General features: G+C 43.2%; 1 protein-coding gene across 1 annotated transcript; it reads right to left on the reverse strand.

The window, feature by feature from the left end:
* Nucleotides 1–886: 886 nt before the first annotated feature.
* Nucleotides 887–12,439, reverse strand: ankrd24 (ankyrin repeat domain 24). The gene is made up of 23 exons (XM_026305183.1): nt 12,391–12,439; nt 12,090–12,158; nt 10,215–10,345; nt 9,865–9,953; nt 9,707–9,771; nt 9,533–9,590; nt 9,324–9,394; nt 9,116–9,222; nt 8,376–8,548; nt 7,833–7,855; nt 7,513–7,605; nt 7,088–7,204; nt 6,874–6,993; nt 6,598–6,727; nt 6,328–6,506; nt 5,121–5,284; nt 3,674–4,458; nt 3,272–3,588; nt 2,524–2,757; nt 1,994–2,170; nt 1,749–1,913; nt 1,522–1,587; nt 887–1,169 (listed from the first exon to the last, which is right to left on the reverse strand). The coding sequence occupies exons 2-23, from the start codon at nt 12,123–12,125 to the stop codon at nt 1,101–1,103; spliced, it is 3,369 nt and encodes a 1,122-aa protein (XP_026160968.1). The 5' UTR covers nt 12,126–12,158; nt 12,391–12,439; the 3' UTR covers nt 887–1,100.
* Nucleotides 12,440–12,776: the final 337 nt, after the last annotated feature.

Here is a 12,776-nt window from a genome sequence, read left to right on the forward strand (position 1 = left end):
TGGTTGTCATTGTCTTTATGTGTCCCTCAGAACAGTCTCCTCTTTTTTTTTTTTTTTATTATTTTTTTTTTTTTTTAGAAGCAAGCCATACTGATTGATAATAAAGACATGGGATTTGGACTAGAAACTCAATCCTTTATTTGTCCCGGCTCAGGGAATTGTGTTGGTTGTCCTGTCCCACATCTGTGTCTATACATCTGGATGACTTGTCTTATTTCTGCTCTTTTGTGGCACTTACAGTAAGTTTCATACCCTGTTTGTTACCCATATAATACTTTAAAATCTTACTAGAGGTAGGTCACATTTTTGCATTTCTCTCTGAGTCACTGTGTCATTTGCTGCATATCTTTAATCAGGCCCACCACTCTTTGCTCCCATGACTGCACATTGGTGAGTGAGTCCAATCTATTTTTTTTTTGTTTTTTTTGTTTTTTTTGTTTTTTTAGATCTCACCTTTTTCTTTCTCAGGAATTTCTTGGATCTTATTTGATTAAAGTTAAAGGCTTTTTGTCAATAAAATGAATGAAAAAAACAAACTACAGTTCAAATAGTATTTTGTCATTTGTGAGACTGTTCATATCTACCAGTTAATGTAGCTGCTGCACGTTGAGCCCAGCTGTTCAAATTTCCATGCGCACAAGCTAAAGCCAAATTAAGTCTTCAGATTTGCATCACCCAGAAATAGACATGGCACACAGTGTAGAAGCTGTAGACTTCAGTTGAAAGGATTTGTGCAGAAAGTAACAACGAACAGGCAACAATTTATTTTACTTTTTATTATAACAATATTATATAAAATCAATCTGCTTGTCAAACTTGGTGCATTTCTTCTAAATAATCATCCTGTGTCCACATTCAGTTTGTGTTACAGTAAAACCCTGGCATGTAATGAAGGCACTCCACAGTTCTATCGTTCACTGCTTGGTTGTTAGTTTTAAGCCATGATGCTGCTGTTCAGGGTACGTTATCATGTGCATGCAGTTCTGTCTGACCACAGATTTCTGTGATTCCTGTCCCACAGGTTGTTATATGCTGGACTTGCTTTATGCTGACCTGTAGTGGGACTGGATGTGTAGAGAGACCCACAGATGTTGGAAGGTTCAGTGTCCCTGATGCGTCATCCTGAGGATCTGGAGTAACAGACCCTTCACCTCTTCGTCCATACGTCCCTGTTGGGTAACATTAGATGACATATACTTGCAAATCTAAAAATCACACCAATGCTTGACTCCCTTGGCTATTTACTTTAATTACTGTTCCTATATATTAATATTGATTTAAAACCTAAAATATTTTTTGTTTCTTTCTTTTTCTTCATTAATTTAACAATGAAAGCATCGGCTGAGTATTCATTAGTTCTTTCAAAGGTCAATGGCACCTTTGCAACCAACGTGACAAAAAGAAATAGCTACACGTGTACACCTTATTGGCAGAATGATGAATAATTAATCTGATCAAAAGAAACAAACCAGTCACACATTTCTTAAATCTCAAGTGGTTTAAATCTAAATTTCAACTGACCTGTACAGCTGCCAACAGATGGGAGCGGTACACAGCCACAACCTGTTTGTGTTTCCTCTCCCAGTCCTGCAAAAAGGTGAGAGAAAATGTTACTTTACAGGAAAAACTGAAGAGTTTTTGTTTGTTTTTTTTTTTACATGATAATGTAGGAAAAAAAATCATTCAGAAATGATCATACCAGCATTTCTATCACTTCACATGTCCTTATGGAACAATTCTCCCCTCACCTGGAGCTGCTGGGTGAGAACAAAGATCCTGTTCTGCAGGGCCATTTGCTGCCCAGGGTTACCATGATGGGTGGACGAGGAGGCTGAGGATGTGATGCCCAGAGGTGGTGACAGAGATCCTAGGGCCTCTTTTAGTCTGAACACCTCCTTGGATAGCTCTGTTATCTGCAAGCACAGATATATAAGTGTGGTCACCTCATAGATGCTTCAAAACAGTTGTTCAAACCAGATGTGTGCTCTCTTACCTTGCGGTCTTTCTCCTTGACCAGGCCCTTGGATGCCTGAATGTCCTCGTGGAGCTCCTGGATATGACTGGACTGGGCCTGTAATTCGGCTAGCTGCTGCTGCACCGTGGCCAGCTGGGACTCTGCAACCTGCCGCTCGCTTTTGTGAAAAAGAGCGTCCCTCTGCACCTGGAATACCTAAACCGGTAAAATTCCCAGTGGCACCCTGTCACTACAGTATTACTCTGTTTGGTAATATCTCTGATCGAGGTATTATATACTTATATAGAACTGCAGGCTGACCCAGGATCACTGACTGATTTATAAAGTTTGATATCTAGATAGACACTACATTAGTTCATCAGAAAGCACATATAGAGGGGGATCAATAAGCAGGGGGAGGTACTGGATAGACAAAGTAATACACATATGAATAATGTAAAGGTAAGAGACCTTCATGGAACACAGCTCACTTAGTGGCAAACACTATAACATCTAATATGGGTTTAGACTGGACGGAGGCAGAAACAATAACATGCATGCACGCAGACCTCGGTGCAGGTCTTCTCATGTTTGCGGGTGAGGTCATTGAAACGAACAGTGATGGCGTTGATCTCAGCTTGCAAAGAGAGCCGCAGAGCCTCGTGGTCCTCTTTGGAGATTAAACCCTGTTCTGCAGCTTTCTGTGACTTTAGCTCTTTCAGCTCCATCTCCTTTTCAGTCAGAGCTTCCTGAGCTGCTGCTGCACTGCTCTCACTGGCCTGCAGAGAGCGCTGTAGCTCTGCCTGTGGGGCAAAGAGCACAGATTCAACGTAGGCATGGATATATCAGGCTATAATTATTTGTTTTCTTGAGTAAATATCCTAAACTTTCTGTAGAACCTATGTGAAACCTTGTATTGTTTTTAAAAGTGGTAGATAATTTAACATACGCTATCATTTAAAAGTTTGGACACACTTTTCCATTGAATTAAATAGGAAAGTGTGTCCAAACTTTTGACTGGTAGTGAATATGGAGGCAACACCTGAGCCAGGGTCATGGAGCTGGGTGGAGTTTAACTCTCCCATGTGACTGACCCCTTTTACCAGAGTCCCAGAGCATATTGTCCAATGAGAAATTATCTTAAATGAATTAGAAGCAATGCTGTGTTGTCCAATAATGATCCAGCCCCTTTTCTCTGGGTCTGCCCCCATGTCTCAAATATTTAAACATTTTTCATAGATGCCTTTCCTCTTCTGCCCGTTCTAATGTGGTCATTGTTATCATGGTTATTCTTATCTTTTATATTTTCCTGCTGACCTTGATTTTCTCATGCTCCTCTTTGGGAATGGCATCCTGCAGGGTCTGCAGTTTGGCCTCTAGTGTAGCAACCTGCCCTTCAGCCTGGCTACGGACGGTCCTCTCCTCCTGGAGCTCCTGCAGTGTCTGAGCAAGCTGTTCTGAAACTGCAGACAGCGCCTCCTTATGTTTTGAAAGTGGCACTGCGTCTTTCAGCTGCAGGGCGTCCCGTGCACGGCCCTCCTGCTCAGCACACAGACAGTCCAGAGCCTGGGCTGCTTCTTGTCTTGCAACTTCCAGTTCTTCTCTCACTGCTGCCAGGGTGCGTCTGGAGTGCTCTGATTGGACAGAGGCATGATCATTCAAAGAATGAACCCAAAAAGAAACTTTAAAGTAAAAGAAAAAATGAACAGCCTTGCACACCTGATATCACTGAGGGCTCTGAGCTCTCTGAGTGCTCCTCTTCTTCCTCCTCGTCCTCATCATCTCCACGTGGAGGAGGCCTGAGTCTCTCCAGCTCCAGGAGAGCATCATTGAGCCGTCTTGCCACATCCACCCTCTCCCTGGCCAGCTGTTCACACTGGAGCCCCAAAGTCACCTGCACCTCCTCTAACTCTGAGCGGGGCACACATTTCTTTAGCTCCACTTCTAGCTCACCCAAGCGTTCCTGTAGGCGACAGACCTGATCTCCATCTCCTGCTGTTCCTCCCTCTTTCCTGATGCTCTCTGCCAGGGCTGCTTCCAACTCGGCCACTTTTTCACGAAGGCACTTCACAGTTTCTGTCTCTTCTTTGTTGTCTTTCTTCCCTTCTTCTTTAGACTCTTGCTGTTCCAGAGCAGCCTGGAGTGCCTCTACTTTCTCTGTCAGCTGTTTGATTGTGTCACTGTCCTGGCTGCTCTGACCCTCTTCATCACCCTGTCTCTTAGCAAGCTCCTCCTCTAGCTCCGTCACCCTGGCTCTCAGCTGCTGTGCCTCCTGGCTCAGGGCCTCCTCTGTGGCCCCAGACTGGCCTTCAGTCCCAGCACCTGCTGTGACAGTATCCCCTTCAGCACACTCCACAGAGAGCACCCCGAGGCGCATGTGTTCCTTTAATTCCTCTAGCTCAGACTGGGAGGATGCCAGTTGCTCCTCCAGCCCACGTAGTTTCTCCCTCAGTGCCTCCATACTTTCTACATCCACACCTCCTTCCTGAGACTTCTCATCTCCACTGCCAAAGAAGATGAAATGATGATGAAATGAAGCAACTTATGATTTAGTCTTTACTGTCAGAAAATAGTAAATAAATTGTCCATAACAGTTTCTCAAACGTCTTTAAGTTGTTCTTCTTTTTCTGGCAAACAGTAAAAAAAACTACACATGTTCCACTTCTAACCAAACAACAAAACAAACAAAGAAAAACAGGAAATGCTCCTACTGGAAAAGGTGATGCTAACAAATTCATTCATAACATACACATGACCTGACACATTAACTCTGTATTACAGAAGCATGCAGCCTGTGGTAATTCAAATATTCCTTACTGACAACAATGTCAGAAAAACAATAAAATGGTTAAACAATAAAACAAACAACAGACAATAAAACTGAGATAAGAAAGCAGTCAATGATGTCATGAGAACAAATTTTGCACTTACGCCTGCTCAGCCTCCAGCGTGATGCAGGACAAATGTAAATGCTCAGCAGTTTTAAAAATGGCCTGACAGTGGCCGGAACCAGACACTGCTGAGCCTTTGGAACTGATAATGGCAAAGGTGTGCACATCTCAGGGTAAATGTCTGATTCAGTACAGAGGAGTTGAACTGTGATAATATTATTTAGCTCGGTTGTGTTAAATCAGTTTGGATGGATGAGTAAATCAATCAAACCTACCCCCCCTCAGCCACGACAGAGGCCTCGTCCGAGGCCTGGGCCTGTGCAAAGCGCTCCTGAAGGGATTCAAACTCCTTCCTCAGGGTCTCATACTGAGCTAATGGGACAGAGTCTGGGCTGGATGTCTGCATGTCTGTGTCATCCTTCTCAAACATCTCCAGCATCTGCACAAAACACAGGAAATTACAGCAGCTTGTCGAGGTCATAGCTTTTATGATGTTTATCCTATAAGCTAAAACTGCACATATTGTCCATGCCGTGCCCTTAGGGTGCACAAAATATTTCTGATAACAGAATGAGTACTGCTTTTACAACTAGGAGAACAACATGGACCTAAAGTCCTCATTGTCTGAGAATGCACAAGAGACAAGTCCAGCATAGAGATATTTGACCAAATCATTGGCTCCTACATTTCCCATAATGCAACTAGATATAATATACATGTTAGATCCCCTCTCTTAAACCTTCAAAATGCCATGCCCAGCTGCTTTTTTAAATTTATATCCATGGCCCAGGTGAGATCCTATACATTATACAATTGTTTTCACAGGTTGAGTGATGCTACCACTCACATATAGCAAACTGAGCTATATGTGTAAACAAATCTCAGGAAGTTTTGGGTTTAGTTTACCTCTGACCCCCTCTCTCTATCAGACCTTAGATTTCCCACTTTCCTGTCTGGTTCTATTTCACACAGCAGAAGTTTTTGGCCTTGATCACTGCTATTCATACAGTATTGAATGAGTCACACTAGATCAACAAACTTCAGTGCTTCAACCAGTATGACCCAGTTAGGGGAAAGCTAGTCTACAAAATGCCCCCATGTCTGCATGTGGCGTTTGGCTGTTCTATTTCTAACCATATAACACAATTACCTCTGTGCATTAGCATGTTGCATTAGTGTAGCACCATAAAGTTTAAGTGGTCATGACTGACGTTCCAGTCAGGGACACTCAACTACTCTTGAACCAGCATCTTCATCTTCTGCTGGGGAACCATTTAATAATCACTTCACTTAATTTTTCCTCTCTAAAGCATCTTGGGACTGTGTGTGTGTGTGAGAGAGAGAGAGGGAGAGAAAGGAGGTAAAAAGGAGGATTATGGATGTGCATTATAATGTGGGACGTTTCATTTGAATGAATATCTTTCTGTGTGTATGTGTGAGTAGTATGGGATTATGTTCATGCGTTAGTGTATTTGATCCTACCTGCACTTTGAGGACTAGTTCAGAGTTTTGTGAGATAAGTTCCTCTATTTGTTTGCGCAGCTCAGCAACAGTTCCTGGGTCAGCTGGGGCAGGAGAGGGGCTGACTGACTCAGTGTCTGCCTGAGAAGTTACCTCATCCTGAGCAGGAGAGGCCCTGGAGCGCTTGGAGAGCAGCTTTTCTAGAGGTAAAGTTCAGGAAAAGTCCATCAATACACTTCCCTCTCTGCCAGGGCCAGCGAAGTGCACATGTTGTACATGCAGATTCCATACCTGGGAAGTCAAACATTTCATCCATGTCCTCAGAGTCACTAGCCCCAATAGCATGGCCCCCCCTCATCTCCTCAAGCAGCTTGTCCCTCTCTGTCTCTGCCTCCTCCAGACGCTGCTTTAGTTGGGACAACTACAGTCCACACACAACACACACAGACCATTAAATGTTATTATTAACAGTCCTACGTGACATGTTGTCTCTGATACATATGCCTTTACAGATAACTCGTATATATAGCTATAAGTTGAGGGGGTTCACTGTATGGCGTGTAATACCTCCTCCAAGGCAGAGAGGGCGCTCTGTTGCTGCTGCTCCAAGGCTTTAATCTTCTGGAGCAGACGGCCTCTCTCCAGGCGCAGCCGTCGAATCTCCTCAAACACCTCCTCATCCTCCGTCTTACACAGACAACAGTAAAACACCATGAACACCTGTTACATTTCATGCGATATGAAATCTGAATAAATACAAATTCATATTTACACTGCTAACCTGGGCTGATTGCTGTGTTTCAGAAGGCTGGGGAGAGGGAGACTGGGACTGGGGCTCAGGGGGTTTGGGGGTGGCAGCAGGACTCTGAGATTGTGGAGATGGCGGAAAACCTTGGACCTTTGTTGTGGGAAAACAGACAGAAATAAACCTTGATTAGTCCTTACATAAATGATGGTTTTCAGTATCTGTAACATAAGAAGATCTTTAAATAAGATAAATCTGTATGATACATTTTTCTGCTTATCCCGGTTTATCTCTTCTGCAATGGAAGAAAAATCACAAGTTTCAAATTTCACATTTGCCAACAGGAGCAGATATTAAAGTAGTGATGGAGATTACGATGATACACGTTATATGAACTGACAATGATGTAAGGTTCACATGTAGAGATGTGTTTTCCATCCACTTAATGTTTCTTACAGTACCTGAAGAGGTGAGCGCGGTGGTGGAGGAGCTTTCCGTTTGCGGGGGGTAGTCCCCCCTTGCACTGAGGAGGCACCTGAGGGGACTTGTGGGAGCTGCGTGAGGGTGGGAGGGGGATCAAAAACAACTTAAAATGAAAAAATGGAGGAAACTAAGATAAGGGAAGGGGTCAGCAACAAAGGGGAACGGGCGCCAATAAAAAGAAAGCAGCACACAAAAACAATGACCTCATATTGGAAAACATGCACAATATGACTGTCAAAAATGGGCCATGATGTAATTGATGGACGCTATGATGCAATACGCAGCTGTGCAACTTTACCTCCTCGCCTGCACTCTCAGAAGCTACGAATGCAAGAGGGAAAGACACACACAGCAAAACATTTTAACTTCTGCAGCAGTGAAGCTCAGCAAACAGCCAGAGGCTCACACATAAGTACACATGTAGTGTATAATAGTGCAGTTCATGTATCTGTTAGTAGTAAATCCTCCAAAACATCTAATTATAGAACAAAAACTCATGTGGTCAGACATCATATCCACACTAAATCCCCTCTGTCATCTCTTTTTCATATCAGCCACACATCTGTTTTCTATATACACTATAAGCCACTTCTTTCCAGGAAGATAAAAGTGGAACAAGCCTTTTGTGTTTTTTAAAACCCTGCTTTACAATCACACACAGCTGTCCTCCTGATCCTCCTCCTGCTCTCCCCTTATAGTCTGCGGGAAGGTCTTACCATATGTTGTGCTGTAATGAGCTCTTTTATTTATTCCACTTTCACAAATGTATCAACTAACTACGCTTGATAAATAACAATCCAATTTCTCTCTCTCCACAGGGAACCCAAACCTCATAGTGTACCTAAAAGTTCTCCATCCTGCAGCATTTGTATGATGCGTTGGTTGCCTGTGGCTACGCTGTAGTCGGTGGCTTTGTGTCCAAGTTCATCAACCAGCTGTGTGTTGGCTCCCCCTCTCAGCAGAACCTCTACGGTTTCAACACTGTCACTCTCACAGGCCAGCATCAGTGCAGATCTGCCGTTAACACGCATTACCACATGAAATCAGTTCACAAGTCATCAAAACTACAAAGTATAGTTTAATAAATAAGACCTCCACTTAACTTAACTGTGCAGAAGTACTCATTTACCTTCATATATATATATATATATATATATATATATATATATATATATATATATTGTATTAAAGCATCCCCTGTGTATTTTTAGTGCCTAATTTGCACATTACTGTGTGGAAACACTGTGTGAAATTCTATGATAGATAGAAAATAATGTCTTTTGCCTTGTTAATGTTGACTAGAGAATAATTCTCTAATCATCTTAAAACAAGAGGTTATCCAAGGCTTGACCTGACCCAGACAAACCCACTGCTGTGAGAATAATCCTGAGGGGGTTTCTATTTTAGCTCAGCTGAAGAAGCTGCCTCATTTTCCAGTCTGTCTCAGCAGGGCTCCCATGATCTGACACGGTCAAGGCAAAAGCATCATTGGAAATGGACAGACGAGAGTCCAGCGGTTCCATTAACTAACTGACCCTGTCTGCTACTCAGAGGAAGCACTGGACCTTGTAAGTAAAGTACCTTCCCTGGTTGTCCTGTATATTTGGATTGGCACCTCGTCCCAGTAGGAACACACAAAGGTCCACTCTGCTCATCTGGGCTGCTAATATCAGGGGGGTGGCCCCATCCTGAAAGAGACCATGCAAAAATCATGGAGCAATCTCAAAGCTTTGCTTAATAATGTTGTTTAATGTCCTTAGGCTCATGTCCACTGTAACAACAATCTTACAGTGTCCTGGACATCTAGATTGGCTTTAAAGTCCCACAGGTTCTCAGTGCAGGACAAACAGCCACTGACCGCTGCAGGAAATCAGAGTTACTATTCGGAGGTTTACATACTGCATGTAATGCTAACTTTTAATACTTGAATTATACTAAATAGTATGTATGAAAGGAATTTGTTAGACACAAACTGTTATGTAGTCAAACTGGTGATACCTGCATGATGAAGTGGTGTCCTACCAATACTGTCAGTGCAATCTACTGCCAGTCTTTCCTGCACAGGACAATAGGAATAATATTAGCAAAAGACAGGAGAACTACTTTTAATTGGCAGAGTCTTAAAATTTATTCTAGTTTATTAGGTGGTGAAACAGACAGACTTTGTTTTACCTGTAAGAGTCTCTTCAAACACTCTGACTGGCTGTTTTTGGCTGCAAGGTGAAGGGCGCTGAAGCCTGGAGTAAGTCAGTTACAATCTATGTCATGTGATTCAACAGCCTTAGGGGACGAGATAAACCATCTATTTATTTGATAATAGAGTACCGCACCAGCACCATCAGGGACAGTGAGATCTGCTCCATGAGAGATGATGACCTCCAGACAGTCTAACCGTCCTCGAGAAGCACAGAGGTGCAACCTGCCAGAAGGAGCAAGGACAATACGTCACTAGAGATTAGAGATGCGATTGTTCCACTTTAATGCCGATGATGTGATGAATTCATTACCAAAGAATATCAAGAAAGAAATGATTATTACAGAGAAATTGGAATCAGTCTTCTTACTCTAAATACTGAAAAATGACTAACTGCACAGAAAAGAATGTACTTTAGGCTAACATATGAAAACAAGCACCAATAATACTTTCAGTCTTTAATGGTGACGTAGGCGATGAACTTACGCCGACTTGCCCTCAGCATCCAGCTTAGTGGGACAGAGACCTTTCTTAACAATGAGAGCAGAGACTTTGTCAGGTTCATTCTGCTCCACAGCCTGCAGGAGCCTCTCATCACTCTTAGTCCAGTCCTGACTCTGAGGGGACGGGGGGCCAGAAAACAGGTCATCACCCTTTAGTGCCCTAATGGAAACTGATACCACACTGCATATCTCATAACATACCAATCAATGGATGACTGGGCACTGTAAAAATATATATATATATATATATATATATATAATTACAATGTGAAAAGACCAGTGATGATGTTAATTTTTTGACAAGATCATCAACAGAATAAGAAGTTAAACTTAGATTAAACTACTTTTTAAAATGAAATATTGAAATAAGGGTTAAAACAATTCAATTTCCTATTATTGGACAGAGGAAAACGATACCTACTGGCAGCGGCAGCAGGCTGAGACAAGGACAGAACCGCTTCATCAGGCTAAAAACAGGCTGCTGAGGATCCATGCGGCTAGCAGGGTATCACACACTCAGCTAAATACAGCTACAGGGCACAAAGCTGCCACTGTGTGTCAGGACTCACAGCACACACACTGCCACACGGCTACATAACAAACACACAGCCTCAAACGACTGTTGAAAACTCAGCTAACCATAAGTTTCTGCCAGTTATCCTTTAGAGGTCACAGCAGCATGACAGGAGCCCTCTCCATGCTACACACTACATGCTATTCTCACACTCACTCCACCAATGTGAACTCTGACACACACAATAACACTGCTATTTGCTGTCCTTACAACGTCCCCCTCTGCAACACTTCCCTGTCCGGATCCAGAACAGCATCTCCCCGTCCTGTTCCAGCTGCTAGCAGGAACGAAGCCAGTCCTACGACTGCAACTCTCACACACAAACACACACACACACAGACACACACACACAGTGCAACCTCGTTCTTCGCTTCACTGCCCTCCTTTCTCTAACCTAATAATTTCTCTACTGCCTTCCTCTGTGCAGCAGCCTCCCTCTTTTTCTCCATTAGTTTTTGTCAGGTCCTGCACGGTACCCCCTGCCAGCGTCATAGATCACTTTCTCTGCAGCTACAGAGCAGGGCCTGTGGGATGTGAGGACTCAGCAAAAATAGGGGAAACAACCTGGATAGGCTGCACCCTGCTCTCCCCCCTTTGGATGGACATTTGTGGGGCAGAGGGGACACAGTGGGGACATAAAGTGGTACACAAACAGTCTGCAGGGTATCTATCTATTTATCAATCAACACTGTGAGTTAGAAGGAGGCAAAACTTCTCTTTAAAATGACTGAACAGGCTTTAAATTTGATAAAAGCATCATCAGCACTGAAATATGATAGCCTATCTGCTTGTATCAGAGCCCCAGGGTCATTAGTGTGTGGGATCATTGACACTTGGCTGCATGAATCAGGCGAAAAAGCACAATCAGAAAAATACAGTGTTGTTGATTTAAAAAAAAAAAAAAAAAAGGTTATCACACATTACAAAGCCCTTAAGAGTAGCTCAGGGATGACAGCAGGAAAGTAGGAATTTAGTGTGTGCATGAGTGGGCACATACATGTGAATAATTGAAGGCTACCTGAGATCTCTGATTATAGCAGCCGTCTGGAGACAGTGCTGCTCTCCTGCTGCTGCTCAGTGACACTGAATCCCTCATACACACACTGACACACATACGGAGCAACCTGGGACCATGGAAGTACTTAATATGGAGCAACTGTAATATTAGGTCCAAATACAGCTTGTTATAGCAGTTATATCTTTAAATAGCTGCCAGACATAGAGCACAGGTGTACTACTTTTTAATAGTTACGCCCTGTGTGCCTTAGAGCAGACAACTCTTACCTCATTCTTTTTAAACTTTGCCTTCAGACTCTTCATAATGGTTTGATCAGCTCTGTCTCAACAGGAACACTAAAATAAATGTGGTAAACAAACCAACTTAGTGTTACAGTCACTGACATCTTATTTAGTGTGTCTGAAAAATATTTTCACTTTCTATCCAGGGTGCAGTCATCAAGTGGACACAGCAGAAACGTAGCATCATCTAGGAGACCCACAATGTTCTGAATGTCCAGGAGATGTCTCCATCCCGGTCTAACCTAAGCCTGAGAGCAGCAACACACAGAGAGAACATGCCGCCTACCTGTGGAGGACAGTCCTGCTCCAGGTGAGTGTTTCCACTGTCCCACTGGACGCTCGCAGAAATAAACTGAAGTCACTGCTGCCTGGTGGACACCAGCAATGTGCCCGCCCTGACCGTAAATCAACCAATCAGCAATGCGCAAAACGCCGGATCAGCGTTTGATTGGCGGTGATGGATGACATGTTGTGTGAGTCGCGAGCAGCACATCTGGAGCATATTTAACGACGTGTGCAGATGTGCATGGCTGTTATTGTGTGTTTAATAATCTATTGTAAAATGAAGTTTCATTGTAGAGTTTGTCATAACTCAACGCGGGGAAGTTCCTTGTTTTGGATATTGTAGCCAATCACAGAAACGTGAAGGGAAATTTAACCAATGGCAGCACA

Source organism: Mastacembelus armatus, chromosome 4, assembly GCF_900324485.2.
Source record: "Mastacembelus armatus chromosome 4, fMasArm1.2, whole genome shotgun sequence".
Classification (NCBI taxonomy): Eukaryota; Metazoa; Chordata; class Actinopteri; order Synbranchiformes; family Mastacembelidae; genus Mastacembelus; species Mastacembelus armatus.

What these genes read in the sequence shown, in the direction of transcription:
- ankrd24 (XM_026305183.1), bottom strand. Translation starts at nt 12,125, where the DNA reads ATGAAGAGTCTGAAGGCAAAGTTTAAAAAGAATGAG. An exon ending in ATGAGAAGACCTGCACCGAG is followed by an intron (nt 2,171 to 2,523) that starts GTCTGCGTGCAT and finishes TTACCGGTTTAG; the next exon opens with GTATTCCAGGTGCAGAGGGA. An exon ending in ATCTGTTGGCAGCTGTACAG is followed by an intron (nt 1,170 to 1,521) that starts GTCAGTTGAAAT and finishes GTTACCCAACAG; the next exon opens with GGACGTATGGACGAAGAGGT.